Here is a 20,859-nt window from a genome sequence, read left to right as displayed (position 1 = left end):
TTGCGTGACCAGCGACAGAGCCCTGCACAGGATTCCTGCTGCCTTTCACACATGGACAGTGACGGGTGTCCTAGAGCGCAGCTCCACCTTACCAGTGAATTGGAGCAAAACCCCAACATGCTTTGGCCCCAAGTCCAGCCCTTGTCCAACTTTGATCCCTCACTCACAGCCTCCCCCATTTCCTCTTCTCCCTCCCTGCCAGGCCTAGCTGTTCCTCAAGCACACTGAGTCTGCTCCCACTTCAGGACTTTTGCACACGCCTATTCAAATATTTTGCCCATTTTTAAGTTGTCTTACTATTGAGTTCTAAGAGCTCTTTGTAAATGCTGGCTGTAAGTTCTCAAATCCATGTTTAGCAATATTCTCTCCCAGTCTGTGGCTCCTCAGGTGCCAATCATTATTGTTACTATTAAGGTATTGTTATTACTACTATTATTAGTAAGGGATATGGGCCCAACTCTAAAGGCCAGACCTGCCATGCTTTTAAGTTTACAGTCTAGAGCGCACAGGTAAATGATTCAAGGGGATACTGCATAAATACTTCACTGAAGACAACAGGTCATAATCAAGAACAGCCACGGTCAGGATTTTTTATTGCAAAGACTTCTTGGGGGGTTAGTGCAGATGAACTGAAATCTGAGAATTAACATAGAGACTGCTCGATTCCCTCAACCCATGCACGGCCCGGGATCCTTCAACGTGGGAACACAGACCACCTCCTCCTCCCGGCGGCGCCGGCTGCGCGCGAAGCCTCTAGCGCAGCCCAACCGCCGGTTAACGGCCGGCTCCGCGCCGCTGCGCTGGCAAGTTCTCAAAAAGAGGCGGAACCAGGAGCACGTGATGCAGCACGTGCGCGGGGGCCTGGCGAGACGGGGGGGCGGAGCTAGCGCGTGCGCAGAGGGTACGAAGGAGAAGGCGGGAAAAGACAGGATGGAGCGACAGGGAGTAAGCGACGCTTGTTTTCCTTCGAGCGGAGGGTGGGCTAGCGGGCGGACGGGCGGGAACGGCCGCGATCTCGGGCTTCCCTGGCGGACCCGAACCTGGCCGCTTGTCTCCTGGCATCGGGGCTACCCCTCTCCTGACCGGGTCCGATTTCCTGACTGACTGACCAGGCCCTGACTGACAGGACGGGACTGTGTGACCGACACGCTGACAGCCCGGGCCAGAAGGACAGACTCCCACGCATGGCGCGTGGCAGGAGCAGGGTAGAGAAAGGCTCAGATATCCACGCGCCGCACCCCTTTCTTGTCTTCTTTTTCTCCTACCTCTTCTCCTTCCTCGGAGGACTCGAGCCGACGCACACACCAGTTAGGAGCCCAGCGCCCCTCCCGGCGCCCCTGCCCTCACCCCAAGCCCTCCAGGTCTCCCCGCCACTGTCCTCCGGTGCTCCAAGCGCAGGGCCCTCCACCACACGTCCCCGACCTCGTGGTGCCCGTCCCCGCCCCGCGCGCCCCTCCTGGGGGTCCCCGGCCTTTCGCAGCGGCACACGGAGGTGCCCGGGGTCAAAAGGGCGGTAGGAGGAGACCTGACCCCTTCTCGCCCTTCCCCCTCTGGCCTCTCAAGCGCTGGCTGTGCTCACAGGTGGACATGCCCCACGTAGAATGCAAGGACCAGGATCCACAGGATCTCCCCGCGCTGGGGGAGAGCAAGGAGCGGCAGCAGGGCGAGGAGAGCCGCGAAGACGAAGCCGGTCGGGGGTCAGCTAGGTGAGGAAGCACCCTGCCCGACGGGTCCACATAGACCCCTGCGTCCTTCTCATTCACCCAGTTCTTCCACGAGACCCTGCCAGTGTCTGCTGTGGGTGCATTTGCTCTGTGTACTGGTCAGACATCTGCCATGTGCGTGGCATGGTTCCAAGGGCCAGGGCACAGCAGTGAGCTGACACTCTGGAGGAGGAGACGAGCTAAACTAGGGAATATTATAGTCAGGAGACGCTAATGCTGTGGGGAGGCGGGGCAGAATAGGAGAGAGTGCCAGTTTAGATCAGAAGGTTAGGGAAGACTTCCTGGAGGAGGTGACAAATGAATCAGGAGGGTAGGCAGAGGAACAGCACCTGCAATGTCTGGGAGGAGGACTGTGCTGGAGGAGCCAAAGATAGTAAGATAGAGAGAGTCAGGTAGGTAATGGGACTTTGGGTGTTAATCACCCATGAAAAGGTCTGGAATAGAGTGACATGGCAAGGGCTATTGTTAATAAACTTTTATTGAAATGTAGCCACACTTGTCGTGGCTGCTTCTGAAGAGACAGATTTTTGCAACTGAGACTACAGAACCCACAAAGCTGAAAAGATTTACTATCTGGCCCTTTCTAGAAGTTTGAAGACCTCTGGACTAAGGTATTAAAAACCTCTCTCTGGCATCCATGTAGAGAATAGATTTTTGAGGGCAGGAGTAGAAGCTGGGAGACCAGTGAGGAGGCGATTGGAATCCTCTAGGGGCAAGGTGACGCCAATTTGGCCCATGGTGGGTCTATTGAGGTGATGAGAAGTCAGATTCTGGATATATTTAAGAAGGTAGAATTGACAGAAATTGCTAATGGATTAGTTGTAGGAGCTGAAAGAGCAGCATCAAGGATGACCAAATAAGTTTTTTTCTTGTACATTTATCTATTCACCGAATATTTCTTGAGGGTCTGTTTTGGCCAGACACTGATGCTGAGTATGCAGCAGTGAACAAATCACAATTTCTGCTCTCTTGGAGCTTTCTTTCACTTAGCACCTTTCTTCCACCTTCACCTAAGGTTTCTCTGTATCTTTTCATGGCTTGATAGCTCATTTCTTTTTAGTGCCGAATAATATTCCATTGTCTGGATGTCCCACAGTTTGTTTATCCATTCACCTACTGAAGAACATCTTGGTTGCTTCCAAGTTTGGGCAGTTCTGAATAGAGCTTCTATAAATATTCATGTGCAGGTCTTCATGTGGACTTAAATTTTTCAATTCCTTTGGGTAAATACCAAGGGGCACCATGGCTTGATCATATGATAAGAATATACTTAGTTTTGTAAGAAATTGCCAAACTGTCTTCAAAAGTGGCTGTGCCATTTTCCATTCCTGTCATCAATGAAAGTGAGTTCCTGTTGCTCCACATCCTCTTCAGCACTTGATGTTGTCACTGTTCTGGATTTTCACCATTTTGATAAGTCTAGCAGTATCTCACTGTTGTTTTAATTTGCAGTTTCCTGAAGAGATGAAGTTACACACCTTTTCATATGCTTATTTATCATCCATATATCTTCTTGGGGGAGGTGTCTGGGTTTTTTGCCCTTTCTTTAATCACGTTGTTTCCTTATTGTTTTTTGTTGTGCTTTTTTTGAAAAAAGATTTTGTTTATTTATTTGACAGACAGAGATCACAAGTAGGCAGAGAGGCAGGCAGAGAGAGAAAGGAGGAAGCAGGCATCCCACTGAGCAGAGAGCCCGATGCGGGGCTTGATCCCAGGATCCTGGGATCATGACCTGACCTGAAGCCAGAGGCTTTAACCCACTGAACCACCCAGGTGCCCCTTTTTAGAGTTCTTTATATATTTTGATACTTGTCCTTTATCATGCATGTGTCTCACAAAGATTTCCTCCCAGTTTGTGGCTTATCTTTTCATTCTGTTAACAGCGTCTTTTGCAGAGCAGAAGTTTTTTAATTTTAATGAAGTCCAACTTACCAATTTTTTTTCTCTTGATAGTACATCTTAAGACGGTCCTCTAGATTTTTCTTATGATATCTTCCGGGAGTTTGACAGTGTTTGTTATTTAGGTCTGTGCTACATTTTGAGTTAGTTTGTGTGAAAATATGAAGTCCGTGTCTCATTTTTTTGCCCACAGCTGTCCAGTTATTCCAGCATTGTTTGTTGAAAAGTCTCCTTTCTCCATTGAAATTTCTTTGCTCTTTTGTCAAAAATCAGTTGACTATATATGTGCAGGTCTATTTCTAGTCTCTCCATTCTGTTCCATTGATTTATTATCTATTTCTATACCAGTACCACACTATTTGGATCACCGTAGGTTTATAGTAACTCTTGAGGTCAAAGAGCATCAGTCCTCCAACTTTGTTCTTCTACTTCAATATTAGGTTGGCTATTCTGGGTCTATTGCCAAGCTGATTTTCTTTTTTTTTTTTTTAAGATTTTATTTATTTGACAGACAGAGATCACAAGCAGGCAGAGAGGCAGGCAGAGAGAGAGAGGAGGAAGCAGGCTCCCCGCTGAGCAGAGAGCCCGATGCGGAGCTCGATCTCAGAACCCTGGGACCATGACCTGAGCCAAAGGCAGAGGCTTTAACCCACTGAGCCACCCAGAAAATCACCCAAGCTGATTTTCTGAAAAAAAGAGAGAGAGAGAGAGAGAATAATAATAAAATAATGTGATTTCAACTGGCGGCATGTGCTATGAAGAAACAAAACAAGAGTAAGGAGCAACTAGAGTGATAGGGAGTTTAGAGTAGTTAGAAAAGAGTTCTAAGGAGGTTACATGACAAGGAGCAGCCAGGAGGCCTCGGAGGGCCCAGATGTGCCAGGCAGAGTAGAAGTCTCTGAGGTATGAATAAGCTTGGTGTGCTCACAAAGCAGTCGCAAGATCAGCATATCAGCATTGTGATTGGCAGCAGGGGGATACCCTGAGTCCACCGGACAGAGGCACTCCTACCCTCCTGGTGCTTCCATCTGACCGAGAGGCAGATACTGAACAAGCACCGACATGGGAGAGAATGGGGTGCTGGGAAAACATTTCTCCTGGGGGCAGCCAGCCCCAAATGGGGACCAGAGACCGCACCCTTGAAGAAGCAATACTGAATCTAAAGGTAAGGGAAAATGAACGCTGAGTGGCCATGAGGGTGGGAGGAGGAGCTGAGAAGAGTTTGTGCAAGGGCCCTGTGGTGTTCAGGGAAGTGAGGGCAGGCCAGTGAGGCTGGGTATGGTAGTGAGTGCGAGAGGAGCACTGGATGGCTTGGCAGAGGCCAGGTAATGCGTTTTGTCAGCTACGGACTTTATTCAGAGAACTTTTTTGGTAATAGCTTGAGATATAATTCACATACTACAATTCCCCAACCTAAAATGTACAACTCCACTGTTTTTAGTACATTCACAGAGCTGTGAATCACCACAGTCAACTTTATAACATTTTCTTTGCCCCAAGAAGAAACTTTGCACCCCTAACCATCATTCCCTGGTTTCTGGATCTCCCCCAGCCCCGTGGTAAACACTACTTTCTGCCACTCTGGAAATGGATTTGCTTCTGCTGGACGTTTCATGTAAGCAGACTCATACACTTATGCAGTCCTTTGTGACTGGCTTCTTTCACTGAGCATAAAGTCTTCAGGGTTTATCCACATTGTAACACATATCAGAACTCCATTTGTCCATATGGCTGAATGGTATTCTACATTGTGGACTCACCATGTTTTACTTATCCATTCATTGGTTGATGGGTTGATGGATGTTTGAGTTGTTTCTGGTTTTTGGTTCTTGTGAGTAATGCTGCTATGAATATCCAGGCACAAATTTTGGTGTGGGCGTCCATTTCCATTTCTCTTGGGTTGATACCTAGGAGGACAATCACTGTGTCAGAGAAGTGCCATGTTCTGGTTCCTGTTCTTAAAAGACACTGGCTGCTTTGTGGAGAATGGGTGGGAGCGGGCAGGAATGGACGTGGTGAGATCAGGGGGGAGGTTCCTGTGGGGGTAGCATCTAGCAGGGCAGATGGAGAGAAACTCTTACGGGGGTGGAAGGAGCATTTAGTGCGGCATGAGGAAGGGGTGAGCCGAGGATCTCTCCCAGCTGGTGTGCTAGCAAACGGTGAAAAGGCCGGTGTGTCAGGCTTTGTGACTGGCAGCGGGGATAGCCTGCTGGCTTGTGCTGGAGCAGGCTCCTCCCAGTCCACAAGAGCCAGTTCTACACATCTCTTCCCAATATAGCATTTAGCCCTTTTATGTTGGTAGCTTGAAATTGGCTATACTGGGAGTCTGCACCATGGAAATTGGCAAAGAGTACAAATCAGGCCTTTTTTCTCCCCCACCAAGAGCCACTTGCTAAATGTTTACTAGCACACAGCTTTCTCCCCACTTTGGACTGGTTTCCAGCTGGTAATGGTTTCCGTGGCAGAGGCAGGAACATAAGTTCCATTTTGCCCTTATTGAGCTGGAGGCGACGTGGGACACGCACATGAACACGTCCAGCTTACAGTCGGATTTGCTGACCTGGAACTCGGGGTTGACAAGGGGCTGGAGATGGCACCATGGGAGCCACTGTTTCAGTGGCAGCTGTGGGGTGAATGAGCTCACCTGGGGAAGGAGTGCGACAAGGCCAGGCTCAGGACAGGGCCCTGAGGACTCTAGGTATAAAGCCAGGTTCCCCTTCCCTCCAGATTGCTCATCTGTAAAGCAGGCTACAACGGGGAGTGGTTTCTAGGTGTGTGTTATCAACTGGAGACCAGAAAAAAGAAGGACATGACTGCAGTCATTTGTTTGATAACATCTTCCTGCAAATACGGTGTTTCGACCTGGATCGAAGAGGCAAAGAGACACAGACAACTGCATATCAGAGACTTCAGGGAGTTCCACTAGAGCTTTGGGCTGAAAAAACAGATGGACTAGAACCAGTGCAAGGGCCAATTATTAGATCCAGCAGCAGACACTCAGCGACATGATTAAAATGTGAACACATTTCGGGAAAGAAAAGCAGAGGGTAAGGAATGGGCTCAGTAGCTTTGATTCAAACCTTCCCCCTTCCTGGCTGCACTTCAGCAAAACCTCATTTCGCCCAAGCACCAGAGATTCTGTTGTGTTCCTCCCTGAATGTTTGATTAGCTTGTCTCCCCTCCTGGGACTGCCGCCTGCGGTGGTCATAAGTGGCTGGCGGATTGTTTACTTGTATATCTGTTAGAGGCCACGGAGGGAGGGCCCCAGCAGCGGGCGGCTCTGGCTCATACGCCTGCCAATCAGAGCTTTACCTGGAGCGAACAGATGGTCTCTTCACTTAGACCCATTTCCTCACCGTTCCCGGGCCCCCTGCCAGCGTGGGCCCTGCTCGGAAACTATGTCCTAATCCTTGCAGCTGAATTAAGGACTCCTTAGAAGGACAGACCATAATAGATGAGCGTGGTGAAGTGTTCACAGCCCCCACCCCAAGTCCCCCCTGCCCGACCCCAGCCTGCTTTGTTGGGCCTACTTCCATTCGCTGGCCTCCATCCAGGGTTGGGCAACAGAAGCAGGCCTGGGAATGGGGGAAACCAGTGAAGAGGACATCGTGCATTTTGTTTATTAAAGTTAATTGGTGAATGCAGGCCCAGGGAAGCCTATGATTCATTAGCATCCTGATGAATATGCAGCTGCTGAGTATTAAGAAAAATGAAATGGAAAGAAATAAATCCCCAAAGGAGAGGTTGGAAAAAATCAAGAAGCTCTCTGCAGACATGCGATGCAGGCCTTTGTCCCACAACAAAATTTGAATGAGACGAATTCGAGTGATTTTTCACCATTTGCATAGCTGCCACGAAAACCATTCCATCCTCATCCCTGGAGCCTGATAAAGGAGTGACTTTGAACTGCTAGCAGCACAGGCCAGTTGTGAGCAGTTGTGTAAAAAAGAAGCACCTGTTTTTATAATTGATTTTAATTTCAGATCCTTGCTCTGTCGGGACATGGCGACTGTGGGCAAGGAGGTTTGTGAGCAGAAATGTTACATAGGGCTCTGGAAGAAGTTCATTCCTTCACGTATTCAGTGACTATTTGTGTCGCCTTTGGGTTCTATAGAATGCTGTCCCCTCCCTGAGTGTGCACAGTGTCCTGGAAGGAACCAATGTGTGTAAACCGTGGCAGTGTTGCGATTAGTAAGGGAGGTGCTGAGGGGGTGCACTAGCAGAAACTCTGAATGGTGAAATTGTAGGAAGGGAAAGTCATTTCAGGCAAAGGCCGGTGGGTTTGGTGAAGTTGTGGAACGTTCCAAATGGCTCGGAGTGGAGGGTGGCGAGGGAAGGTGGCAGCCTGGGCCCTGGAAGGCCTTGTGTGCTGTGTGAGGGAATTTACTTGATCCTGTAGCACGTGCGGGCTCTCAGGCTGTCAAGCAGGAGTAAGACATCAGATTGCAGTTTGGAAGGTCCCTAAAGACCAGGTGAGAAATGATAGGTGTGGAGTTCGAAATGATTAGGTAGAGGGGAGATGATAGGTTTGGGAGAGATTAAGGGGGTGGAAGGGAGGATTTTCTGACAGGATGTGGAGGACAGAGAGTAGCTGGACTCTAGGCTGACTTTTAAGTTTCTGGCATGGGAACCACGTGGCTTTTGGTTTCATTCATAGAAGGGGGAGGAGAATGGCGATGTTGGTGCGCAAATTTGGGAGTCTGAGATGCCTCCGGGACAGCCGAGTGGGGAGGGTCTGGAGGTAGTCGAATACATTGTTGGGAGCTCAGGAGACAGGGGTGAGCAGAGGATGAACTTGGGGGTTGTAGAAGGTGGATGGTAATGAAAGCCCTTGCTAGCCATTTCATTCATTTATTCCACGCCTCCTTATTACTCCTATCATGAGACGTAGGTATTATGGACATGAAGATGAGTGACACAGGGCCCGGTCCTCACAGAGACGACGGGGGAAGCTGAGGGGCAGGCCCTGACACTGTGGGTGCTGTGTGCATGTAACTCAGCCAGGGAAGACTTTCTAGAAGAGGCAGGATATAGGCAGGGAAAAGGACTGGCTACAAGGGTGCCTTTGGGGAATGACAGGTTGTACATTGTGAGGTGGCGGGTGGGGATTAGCAGGAAAGACCAGCAGGGAGGAAGGTTGGGGGTCCTGGCTTCAGAGCAAGGGTGTGAACAATGGTGAGAACAATGGTGTGAAGAGAGCGCGGCCAGCAACAGAGTCTGGGGACATGATGTGTCGGGAATGGCAGGGAAGGGTGGTCAGTAGCACGAGCTGCAGCCAGTAGGTCAAGGGAATTATGGCCTGAGGTATCTGCCAGGTGCGACAGGGGCCCTTGGCAGGAAACGCTTCATTTGAGAACTGGGGCAGGAACCCGTGGGCCGAGAAGAGAGAGGTGAGAAAACGCACTCAGACAGTGCCGGCAGCTCTTTCTAGAGGAGCTACGTGGCTGTGAAGGGAGGGAGGAGGAGGTGGCTGGCTGAGGGCTACCTGGTGTGGGAGGGGAGGGGTGCGCATATGTGTGCTGTTCTAAGATGTGAACCTGGGGATGACATGTCCCGGAATGGGAGAGGTCAAAGGTACAAGAAGGGGGTGAGGTACAGAGAGAAAGGGGATTGGGAGGCCTGCAGAGACATGGAACCCTTCTCCTGCCTGCCATGTGGGGAATCTGGAGAGAAGAGGGTGGTTGTGGATCCATTTATGGGGGGGGCAGTGGAGGAAGTTACTGGCCTTTTTGTGAATACACTGTGTGTGTATCTGCTCAGGGTGAGGGGAAGCAAGTGTTCGGCCAGGGACAGGAGAGCTGTGAAGGTTTGGAATGGCTGGTAAGAATGAGAGAGGGAGGTGACAAGAGCACAGACAGGGTGCCCAGTGACCTTGAGGACCCCCCAGAAACTAGACAGCCAGACTCTGCAGTGACCTTGTTCACAGGATCATTATTTCCTCCAGTGTCATTCAAGTTCCTAAGTCTAAAAAAAGATACAACGCTTGGTTATGGACAGCCAGGGTGGGGTTTTGGTGTGGGTGTGACACAGGGGTGAAGGGAAGAGGGTCTAAGAACCCCAGATGAAGATTGTAAATCTTTAGGTTCAGCCTAAACCAGAGCCCCTGGTTTAGGCTGAACAGGGGCCAGTCAGTGCTTGAGGTCTCAAGGAAGTCAAACACCGGGCTTTCTGGAACCCATATCCACAATTCATTCCCTCATCATCATGCAAAGCATGGCTGTCTTTTTAAGAGCCATCCACTATTTTTTCACATGCATCCAAATGTTATAAAAGTCTGAATGTTGAACTGTCGGTGTCTGGGGTTAGGGGGTCTGGCTGGCTCAGTCAGAAGAGCATGGGACTCTTGGTCTTGGGGTTGTGAGTTTGAGCCCCACTTCAGGTGTAGAGATTACTTAAAAATAAAATCATAAAAAAAGAAAAAAAATAAAATGTGTGCCCCAGCACTGAATTAATCTCCTTCTGGCTCACTTCCCCACAGGAAAGCAGTAATCGCAAGCTAGGAGGCCATAAACTCCTTACTGAACCTTTTTCCTGCAGTACAATGTCTTTTTACAAGAATGCTCAGGAATGCTTTAGTTCGTTTATTTTCTGACGGACATAAGTCTCTGCTATAGTTTATCCGCCTCAGAGACATACTTTCCCATCTTGATAAATGCACTGACCACACACACGTGTCTCGCCTTGGAGGCTGATGAACTTGCATGCTTTATATGAGGCCAGAGGAGGGCAGAATAGATCAGACAGATGGAAGGCGTCCTTTATTCATTCAACAAACAATGAAGATTTACTAAGCGGTGAGTGCTGGGAATTCAGAGATAAATAGGACACAGCCTTTTGGGGAGACAGGAATGGAAGCTGTGACAGGCACATGCAGTGACAGAGACAGGCACAGGGTCGTGGACAGTTTATCAAAGGAGGCATTGGTGTGGGCTAGGTCTCACAGGTCAAGTCAGAGAACAAGCACAAAGCCACAGAGGTAAGAAGCCATCTGGCAAGGAGTACTCGAGGACCAGGACACAGCTGAGGTCTAGGGCCCGAGAGCTTTCATGCAGGCAAGAACTCTGGCCACCCAGGCTCTTGTGCTCAGGGGTTTCACTGTGCTTCTGTCCTGTGCCCAAAGGAAGAGCTTAGGCAGTCAAGAAACCATCAAGAAAATGTTTTATGGAGAAAGCATCCAAAAATCAAGATGTAATTTTCTAAGTAATCAGTGCCTGGCTTGTGGTTTCGGCCAACTCTATGGTTGCTTGTGAACTGGTGTATTCAGGAACTGCTCTGTTGGCACCTCTGAGTCAGCCATTAAGAGCTGGAAGGACCTGAGACGGCAAAGAAACAGAGGACCCTGGGGCAGCAGGACATGGGCTGGGGAGTCAGGCCAGCTGGGTGCCACACTCATCTCCACCACACACTGGCCGGTGACCCTGGGCCGGTGACACACTGACTCTGCATCCTCAGTTAGGAGGCAGGTAAAGACCATGGGTGGACCAACCCTAAAGCATGGTCAAGAGGATGGAGCAAGGGGCACCTGGGTGGCTCAGAGGGTTAAGCCTCTGCCTTCGGCTCGGGTCATGATCCCAGGGTCCTGGGATCGAGCCCCGCATCAGGCTCCCTGAGCAGGGATCCTGCTTCCTCCTCTCTCTCTGCCTGCCTCTCTGCCTACTTGTGATCTCTGTCAGATAAATAAAGAAAAAATCTTAAAAAAAAAAAAAAAAGAGGATGGAGCAAGACAAGGTGTGCAGTTAGGAGGGTGCCTGACGGAAAGTGCTGACGGATCAGATAAAGCAGAGATACAGAACAAAAAAAAAGATAAAAGATAAAAGAGAAGGAAGGAGTCCTACCGTAAACATTTTAATCTTAATTTAGAACACCGAGGGGATGGGCACCTGGGTGGCTCAGTGGGTTAAGCCGCTGCCTTCGGCTCAGGTCATGATCTCAGGGTCCTGGGATCGAGTCCCGCATCGGGTTCTCTGCTCCGCGGGGAGCCTGCTTCCTCCTCTCTCTCTCTCTGCCTGCCTCTCTGCCTACTTGTGATCTCTCTGTGTCAAATGAATAAATAAAATCTTTAATAAAAAAAAAAAAAAAGAACACCGAGGGGTCTGCTAATCAGATGGCAACTTTTTTTTTTTGCATAAACTTCATTCTTAATGCATTACCCACAATTTCCACTTCATTTTTAAATATTTTATTTATTTAAAGTAGGTTCTACATCTAACGTGGGGCTTGAACTCAGGACCCCAAGATCAAGAGTTGCATATTCCACTGACTGAGCCTACCAAGCACTCCTCCAGTTCTTTGTTTTTAAACCAGAGTAAAAAGTCGTAGGTCTTGACAAAGCAGTCTATATGCAGTATCCTTCTAAATGTTTACAAGCTTTGCCCCAATCTACAGTTGTTGATATACTATCGTAGAAATGACACTCATTTCAATGCAACAAATTGGTGTAATAACATGACAGTGGGCTCTGAAGCCCAGGAGATCTCCATTCTGGAACTTTCGGTGGGTTTTGTTTGCACCTCTGTTTCTATTTCCTTAGTTATAAAATGGAGAGATGCTGTCCCTGCCTCACAGGACAGTGTGTGAGTGAATAAGCAAGTGTCGCCCACAGGAGACACACAACACTGGTTCCCCTCCCAGCACCGAGCTAATTGAGATCAGCGCTCTAGAGAGAATTTAGTGTTGACCTCAGTTTCCTGTACTTACAGAAGTCAGGTTTCTAGCCCCTCTATCGCCACCTCCAGTGCCAACCGCCAGCTGATGATGCTAGAAGGGAAGTCAGGATCCTACTTTTCTTCTCTGGACTCAAGCATCGACATACTGAAGAAGAGGGCCCAGGAGCTGATTGAAAACATCAACGAGAGCAGACAGAAGGACCACGCACTCATGACCAACTTCAGGGACAGCCTCAAGATCAAGGTGAGAGATTCTCCCCCACACTGCAAAGCCCCAGAGGGCAGGGGGAAGGCGTCCTCTGTAAGGGTGAAAGGGGAGGGGATGAGCTACTGCGACTGAGTGTCTTTGAGGTTCTAGGCCTGATGCTAAGCAAGCTGCAGACAGTACCTCATTTCCTCCTACAACAATCCGGCCAAGAGCTCAGACCTGTTTTATAGATGGTAAAGTAAGGTTTGGACATACTTTGCCCAAATGAAAGAGCCAGAATGAGGAACAAAGGCCCATCTGCCCCCACAGTCCACCCCTCTTATTTCATGCCAGGGCTGATGGCCATGGGAGTAGGGGCTGAGGCATAGCCTTCTTTGTCACACACATCTGTCCTCCAGAAGTTGAATGGCTTGTGGGGTGCCCGGCTGGCACGCAACTCTTGATCTCAGGGTTGTGAGTTTGAGCCTCACATGGGGTGTAGTAATCTTCCCCCCACAAAAAAAGAATGGAATGGCTTGTGATGGGAGGGTAGGGTTCCCTTGACATGGCTGGGCCTTAAAGTGTCTAACAAAGCCTGATGTTATTATGTTCAGGTCCAACATTCATGATTGTCCCGGAAGCTTCTTCAGAATGCATCATGAGTTCTGTGAGTGGGACAGCTTGTTGGTCACATAGGGGACACGTGTCACGCACCTCTCAAAGACAGGTTGACTTTTTCCCTTCTCCCTCCTCCCATCCCTACCAGTACACGCCCTGATACATCAGAGAAAAATAGAAGGTAGAGAAAAGTATAACATAGCAGAAAAAATAGAAAACATTCCTATGATCTCACTAAGCAGACACTACTTGGTCGCATGTTTTCTTCTAGTTTCCACTGCATATTTTCTTCCTAATCTGTCTGAGCCTGTACTATATACATAATTTTGCATCTTCCTTTAAAAAATTTTTTTAAATATACAGGCAATTTCATTTCCAGTCACTGGAATTGTTGTTACCATTTTTATAAGATAAATTGCAGAAATCTTACCGAGACGCTTAAAAACAAACATCTTGTGATGCCTCTTGTTTGATTTTCTAAAAACATGCTTTATTTTTTAAAAAGGTTTCAGACCTGACAGAGAAGCTCGAGGAGAGGATGTATCAGATTTATAATCACCACAACAAGATCATTCAGGACAAGCTCCAAGAGTTCACCCAGAAAATGGCAAAGATCAGCCATTTGGAAACAGAGCTCAAACAAGTGTGCCACACCGTGGAGACAGTGTACAAGGACCTGTGCGTCCAGCCTGAGGTATGACTAATGGCATGCCTGTGGGCGCCACCGACGAAGGCTAAGATGAAGTAAATGTCAACACAAACCAAGGGCATTAGCACCGAGCCCAGCCCCAAACCCCACAGGGGCCACTATCCCAGCAAAACCCCTGATACTCTGGCCCCTTCCCCCATGGCCCCAGGCTCCCTGAGGTGGTATGTCTGAGCTGAGAAGCTAGACGGTTGTTACTTGCCACCACTGCGTGGTCAGCTCTGTGGTGACAGAAAGGACAGCGGCCCCTCTGTCTACAGTCCTGAGCCCAGGTCAGTGCCTAACCAGGGTTATTACAGCAGAGCCCAAAACTCGGACACGGGCCATACCACTTGAGGGGGAAATCCCTGAATGTCAAACACCTCACAGTCCCCACACTTTTCCTGTGACTGAAATGACTTCTTGGTCATTTGGATCTTGGGTGGTTTGGATCAGGATCTTGGGTGGTTACAATTAAATGTGGCCCAATACCTTGGGGTCACACATGCCAACTTTATTAGTCTTTTACTCTCTTTCTGCCCCAACATCAAGCATTAGGCATTCACCCACAAGATGGGAGGGTCGGAGGGCACACAGTGGACTCCCGGTGTGCGGGGCCTTTGCCCAGTCAGACACCACAGGCTGCCTCCATGCCACTCTCCTTCCCTCTTCCGGCTCCCATCAAGAGAAGCTTCTGTTCCAAGATGAGTGGAATCCATTCCCGTCCATGGTTAAAAGTGGGTTGAGAAACTTGGTACAGAGAGTCCCATCTTCTTTTTAAGGAACACATTTGAATGACTTCAAAGGGAAAATTTTGATAATTAAGAATCAGTGTCTCTCACTTCCCACTATAAAAATTGGCTCCATCTGCCACCCCCTGAGTAAGCTCAGAGCACAGCACTTCCCTGGGAAGGAGCTTGAGACCATCTGGGCTCCCGGGTGAAGTATGTTCACTTGCTGGCCGTGAACGCCTGGATCCCTGTGATCGCCCTTCCAAGGATCAGAGCGTGAATGTCGTGAGTGCCTGGACAAGATAAACGCAGAGTCGGTGTGGAGTCCGAACAGCTCCCAACCTCGCTTTAACGTCAGTCTTCATGTCCCTTCTCCCCCTAGGCTACTACTTCGGAAGAACAGGCCCACAAAGAGGGCGAATTCTGAGAGCTACTGGGAGCATCCCCTCTTGGTGACAGCCACCAAGAGAAGGCACTGGCACCATGCTGAAAAATTTTTTTTTCACAGTTCTGCAATGCATCTTGGCAAAAATAAAAAAAATTTAAAAAAACAACAACAACCCAACAAGGGTCCTTGTGCTAGACCCAGAACTTCAAGTCCAGCCCTGGATGTGGGCCCAGCTTTGGGACTCCCCACACTTGGCAGATTCATCCCACCCAACCCTGCACAGTTGGTTCAATGTTTGATTTTCAACCCATTCCTGCTTCTTTCCCTGTGGGATAGGTCAGGCCCTTTCTTATCCACAGAAGAGATGGGGAAGCAAAAATCAGAAACACTGCTTGTCCAGCTGATCTCCGCCATCCTAGAGCCACCGTGCCGTATCCCATATCCCCCTCTCCAGGCTGGGTAACATGTCAGAGCCCTCAGGGCTCTCCTTTGCTCTTTCTCAGTTTAAATGGGTGAAGAGATACCGCCTCCCTTTCATGGAGCAAAATAATTATGTTTACTTCCCAAAGTGCCAATCTGACCCCATCCCTCCCCTGCGTACAACTCCCTGGAAGCCCCCCTCTGCTCGTCCTCAGGGTCATCCCCACACCGGTAGTACCCCCCCAACCCTCTGTCTTGCTGTTTCTGGAATGGCCCATCGAGAATAGCACCCAGAAGCTGTTTTGCTGTCCCAGGGAGCTACGCTTCCTTTCAGGCCTAACATGGTCCCACTTTCTCCCCAAGATGAGCACTTGTACCCCTTTACACTTCTGCCTATTTCTGCCTGGCTCATACGAGATGGTACTATTTTTTCCTTTTTTTTTAGTTTTAAATGATCTTTTTCCATGTCAGTTTTCCCATGAGGAAAGGGATTTTGGGCCCCATGCAAGTTAACAACCAGTCACCAGGTCCAGACACCCCAGCCTGACTGTGATTTGTCTTTTTTCTCTTAACGTAAAATGGGGTGGTGATTCCTGTGTGTAAGCTGCATGTTTGCTCCCGGGCACCCACCAACCAGCTCACCAGGCGTCGTGCCCCACGCTGGGGGTGCCCGAGGAGGTTGCAAAGCCCTAGGCAGCACCATGGAAAAAGGGCCGAGAGCATGTCACTGCCACAGTCCCTGTGTGAGCCAATCCAGATGAAAAACACAGTGGGACTTGCCCCAGGTCACACTGCTAGTGACACTTCTCCTCTAGACAGTGAGGCCCCTGGGACATTCACCGCCCCACCCCGAGACCCAGCACCTACCTTCATAGGTGTTCACGGCCTCCAGGTTCATGGCATGGCGGATGATGTGATATTCATCAGAAATCCCATTCCCCCCTAGTATGTCTCGGGCCTGGCGGGCGATATCCAGAGCCTTCCCACAGTTATTCCTCTTCAGCAGGGAGACCATTTCTGGAGTGGCCCTGGGAATGGCCCAGACATGTCACAAGTCTAGGATCACAAAGAACTGATCCCAGAAGTCCCTAAGCCCTGGGCCAACCCAGCCGGGGGAGAAGATTCCCCAAGTTCTAGTCACAGCAGCAGACACTGAGCTCCCAGTAAGGGACAGGCAGGCAGTCCTGTCCTATTAAGGCCAAGAGGGAGAGAAGGGACAGGTCCCCAGGGGCCCCCTGGGAGGAAAGACCCTTCTCCCCAGTTCCAGCCACCACCACGTCCAGCAGGGGCACAGGGTCCCCTCCTTGCTGCCTACCCCCTGCTCCCCCAACACAAAGCCCCTACTTGTCTTGATCCTTCAAGCGGCCAAGCTGCAGGCAGGCATGAAGGCCCAGCGTGATCTCAGTAAGCATATCTGCCAGCTTCTTCTGAATCAGCTGGTTCCTGGCCAGTGGGACGCCAAACTGGATCCTGAGCGGGGAAGTTCAGGGCTAAGTGTGGGCATGCTCACTCCCCAGTCCAGGAAGCCTTCCCAGGCTGCCTCGGCCCACACTGAGTTCACCTTGGCCCTGTCACTGCTCAGCGTCACCAATGTCACTGAGCAGTCGGCCCCTCACTGCTCAGAAGGATTTCCCAGACCATTTCACCCAGTGGGGAACTTAAGTCTGATAGGCAGGAGATGAGGAGTCACTGGTAGGGTAAGGGGTGGAGCCCGTGCCCCCCCACCCCCATTATGCCCCCCAGGAGATCTCACGGCAGCCCCACACACCTGTCCAGGCTGTACTGCCGGGCTGTGTGCAAACAGAATTCGGCGGCTCCGAGCACACCCCAGGCGATGCCAAACCTGGCATTGTTCAGGCAGCCGAAGGGCCCCTGTGGGGTTGAGAGGGAGGCCTCAGCCCCACCCAGGAGCTCCGAGGCCCCAGGCAGAACTAACCTACGTAGGGGGAAGCCCCCTCCCCAGATGTGCAGTCACCGAAAACAGAGGCATTCAGGGCAGCCATTTCAATCACACACGGTCCCAGCACCAAAGGTCACGCACGCACATTTTCTACCCAGCCCAGGACCTGCGTCCCAGATGCCCAGATCTAGGGGATGATGTAAGGAGACACAAAAGAGCACACGTATCAAAGGATTAAACTGGCTCAGGCCCATTAAGTGTCCTTGGCAGAGCCAGTATAAGCGAAATGGTCACCCCAAAAGGGCAACTTCCAAACATCAGTGAGCCAGGCAGAAGCTCTCAGAATCACTCGTGTGTGGGGTCCTCAAGCACAGGGACTGTGTCTGGTCCCCAGCTGGGTCCCTAGCATGGGGCCTGCCTAAGGAAGCTGCACCAGCAGGTGACCTGATACCAGTTCCCAAGGTGGCCGCTGCTCACCGCCAGACCAGATACATCAGGCAGCACATTCTCCTCTGGCACCTCCACACTGTCCATGACGATCATGCCCGTGGACGAGGCCCGCAGGGAGAACTTGCCCTCAATCTTGGGGGCTGAGAGGCCCCGCATCCCCTTCTCCAGCAGGAAGCCCCGAATGCAGCTGTCTTCACACCGAGCCCATACTACAAACAGGTCGGCCACAGGTGAATTGGTGATCCTGGGGGAGGGATAGGCAGTGAGGGTCTGGCCACCTCCCTCCTGCCCCTGCCCACCTGCCTGAGACACCCAGGCCCCTCACCAGGTCTTGGTCCCACTGAGGGTGTAGCTCCTGTTGGATGGGTTGTGGCGGGCTCTGGTCTCCATGCTGCCAGGGTCACTCCCATGGTTGGGCTCTGTGAGTCCAAAGCAGCCCAGGAGCTCCCCCTTGGCTGCAGGGACAAGATAGGGTCACAAGTCTCCTGTCCCCCACTCAACTCCTCTAATGAAAATTGTCAGCCTCCCCATCAAGCCAGGCCAAAGAGAGACCCAACTCTGCCCCCATGGCACTCTCAAGTGGGGTCAGTGTGTGGGGATAGCCTCCCACCCACCCCAGGCCACAGGAACAATGCCATGATCGGGTGGGAGGGGCCCCACAGGAGCCAGGAAAGAACGAACCTGTCTTGAGGCAGTGAAAAGGAGTTAAGCAGGAGGAGGAAGGGTGAAGAGGAGCAGTTCCACTGAGGGTACAGATATGCAAAGGCCCAGTGGTACATGTGGAGAATGCCAGCTGAGTCTGGCTGAGGAGAAGCAGTCGAATGGCCAAAGATGAGGTGGCATGGTCAGCAGAGGCCTGCCTATTCATGAGGGGCCTGGTGGACCCAGTCAGGAAATTAAGACTTTAAACTTTGGGCTGGGATGGGGACACAGCGAATCAGGAGGGAGATGATGGTGGTAAGTGGGCAGACTGAAGAGAGACCCAGGAGGAAATATTCACGATCAAATGTAGGGGTGAGGCCCACAGTCTGGCAGGGGATCTGGGTAGCCGTTGGAGCTATCCTTGAGGTAGGGACAGAAGGCAGGCTCTGGGGACAGTCCCATTCCTAAGTTCCAGACCACTGAGATGGTCTTCCTTCCACCAGGCTCTACAGGCAACTGCTCACCCAGCCGGGGCAGGTACTTCTCTTGCTGCTCCTTGCTGCCGTAGGCGTAGATGGGGTGCATGACCAGGGAAGACTGGACACTCATTGCTGACCTGTAGCCACTATCCACCCGCTCCAGCTCTCGGGCCAGGAGCCCATAGGCCACAGATGACACTCCGGCACAGCCATACCCTGGTGGAGGGGAGAGAGAGGGAAGACAGGGCAATGGGAGACAAAAGTCCCGCCCAGCTGGGACCAGTGTGATTCCTGGGGTCCAAGAGACAGGACTATATAGGGGCGCCCCAGGAGGGGGCACCAAGCTGGTCCTAGTTAGAAACTTTATTCATGTTTCCCCACAGCCACTTTCAGATGGAGGAATGCCAGCCTCGATCTGCAGACCGGGGAACTCAGCTCAGGAATAAGAAGGGGCTTTCCAAGGCACAGTGGGGGCTGCAGAGTGTGGAAATAAATCTGTCCCTACCTTTGATAGTGGGCCCCAGCACACCCAGCTCCCCCATTTCTGAGATGATCTCTCGGTGAAAAACTGCAAAACACAGATGCTCAAACTCAGGCCCAGCCCTAGCCCACTGGAGCCCCCATCCCAGGGACAGAGGGGACCCGGGGGCCCTGCTAAAGCAAGCAGAGCTGGTGTGCACAGGGGAGGGTGCCCACCCGCACACCTCAGCACCTTCGTTGCGATTGGCCAGCAGGATTCGGGGCATGAGGCGCTCCTGGCAATAGGTGCGGAAGGTGTCCCTGATGAGGATCTCATCCGCTGTCAGCTGCTCCTCCAGCACCAGCGGGTCCCTCCAGTCAAATAAAGGACGCGAGGCTGGGAGAGGGAGCAGAGAGTGGGAGAGGGCTTGACTCGGCCTAGCCCACCCGACCACCGCACCCTCCTCTCCTGGAAGGCTCAGCCCCACTCCAACGCTCCCAACTCGCTCCTGGTGATGTGGGCAGTAAAGACCACTTGCAAGACGGCGTTTCTCCGGGAAACTCACTGTCTCTGGCCCCGGCCACGCCCTGCCTCCCCTCTGGGGCAGCCCTCGGATTCTGGGACAGAGCCCACCCTGCGCAGACAGTTGGACAGGGGCCGCAGACGTCCGGCGCAAGGAGGGGTCCTTACCCTTAGTCGCTCGGTTCTGTGTCTTCCCGCCCTTTTCTACAAACACAGGACGAAAAAGTCACTCCGAAAAGTCCCCCGAGCCTCCAGGTCCACCCTCTCCACACTGCCCCCGACGGGCACTGACCAGTCTGCGCCGCCGCCGACCCCCACCCGCGCAGGAAGCTCAGGCTTGGTCCCCGGCTCAGCAGCCGCTCCGAGAACCTTCTCAGAGCCATTTGGGCAGCGGATGGGCAAGCAGAGCAACCACGGCCAACCTGGAGGAGCAGGGGCGTCAGGGCGGAGTGGCTTCCACAGGCAGGCGCGGCCCTGGCGCCACTGGCCCCTCTCGCCCCCCTCACCAACGCTTACCTGGCGCCTCTCGCCTCACCCTACAGTCCACTGTACGACTGGCAAAATCGTCCGACCTCTGGAGGGGGTGGGAGGGGCGGATGCCGAATGCGGCTTCTCATTGGTCTGTGCTAGGACCCCGCTCCGCCGCGGCTCTGCCTTTTAAAAGGGCCACGGCAGCCTGGCGGTGGAATCGTGAACGTCCGGGCCAAGAGGCGTTAGCGGCTTTAAGAAGCAGAACAGGGAAGGGGCGGAAGGTGAGTGCGCCAAGCCAATTGGCCAGCTGTGTTCCTGTTCTGATTGGCCCTAGGAGGGGGCTCGGCCCACTCTTGATTGGTCAGTTGCAGGGGCCGTGTGACGAAGGGTTCTGGAGTTAAACGAGGAAACCGAGGCACCAGAAAAATGGGTCCTGGGAGCCAGGAGGGCGGACCTTTATGTCTCTCCTCTAATGGCTGCTGTGGGGAGCAGGTGGAGAGGCGGGCTCCTGTGGGCGATCGCAGCCCAACCTACCTGCCAGTCCGTCCTAGGAAGCACGTGTAGCCATGAGCGATCGTGTGTGTGACTTGGGGTGATTTCCGTGCGCTGTTGCTTCT

The 20,859-nt window shown here is 51.7% G+C and overlaps 2 protein-coding genes across 4 annotated transcripts; one reads left to right on the top strand and one right to left on the bottom strand.

Annotated features, from left to right (window-relative positions):
- The first annotated feature begins 839 nt into the window (after positions 1-839).
- Positions 840-15,067, top strand: SYCE2 (synaptonemal complex central element protein 2). 3 transcript variants are annotated; one of them, XM_032312519.1, is made up of 5 exons: positions 840-945; positions 1,564-1,706; positions 12,359-12,533; positions 13,600-13,788; positions 14,893-15,066. In XM_032312519.1, the coding sequence occupies exons 1-5, from the start codon at positions 841-843 to the stop codon at positions 14,935-14,937; spliced, it is 657 nt and encodes a 218-aa protein (XP_032168410.1). In that variant the 5' UTR covers position 840; the 3' UTR covers positions 14,938-15,066. The 3 variants fall into 3 exon arrangements, with proteins under 3 accessions (XP_032168410.1, XP_032168400.1, XP_032168420.1); XM_032312509.1 differs by having other exon boundaries at positions 12,323-12,533; positions 14,893-15,065; XM_032312529.1 differs by lacking the exon at positions 840-945 and adding an exon at positions 1,109-1,361 and having other exon boundaries at positions 1,582-1,706; positions 12,323-12,533; positions 14,893-15,067.
- GCDH (glutaryl-CoA dehydrogenase) lies at positions 14,066-20,399 on the bottom strand. The gene is made up of 12 exons (XM_032312423.1): positions 20,288-20,399; positions 20,064-20,193; positions 19,940-19,975; positions 19,502-19,645; positions 19,295-19,357; positions 18,835-19,005; positions 17,994-18,123; positions 17,696-17,912; positions 17,087-17,190; positions 16,663-16,788; positions 16,186-16,346; positions 14,066-14,803 (listed from the first exon to the last, which is right to left on the bottom strand). Exons 2-12 carry the CDS (start codon positions 20,152-20,154, stop codon positions 14,730-14,732), a joined length of 1,317 nt encoding a protein of 438 aa, XP_032168314.1. The 5' UTR covers positions 20,155-20,193; positions 20,288-20,399; the 3' UTR covers positions 14,066-14,729.
- Between the last annotated feature and the right edge of the window lie 460 nt (positions 20,400-20,859).

This window comes from Mustela erminea, chromosome 1 (assembly GCF_009829155.1).
Source record: "Mustela erminea isolate mMusErm1 chromosome 1, mMusErm1.Pri, whole genome shotgun sequence".
In the NCBI taxonomy this organism is placed as follows: domain Eukaryota; kingdom Metazoa; phylum Chordata; class Mammalia; order Carnivora; family Mustelidae; genus Mustela; species Mustela erminea.
This window is presented reverse-complemented; position numbering and strand designations above follow the sequence as displayed.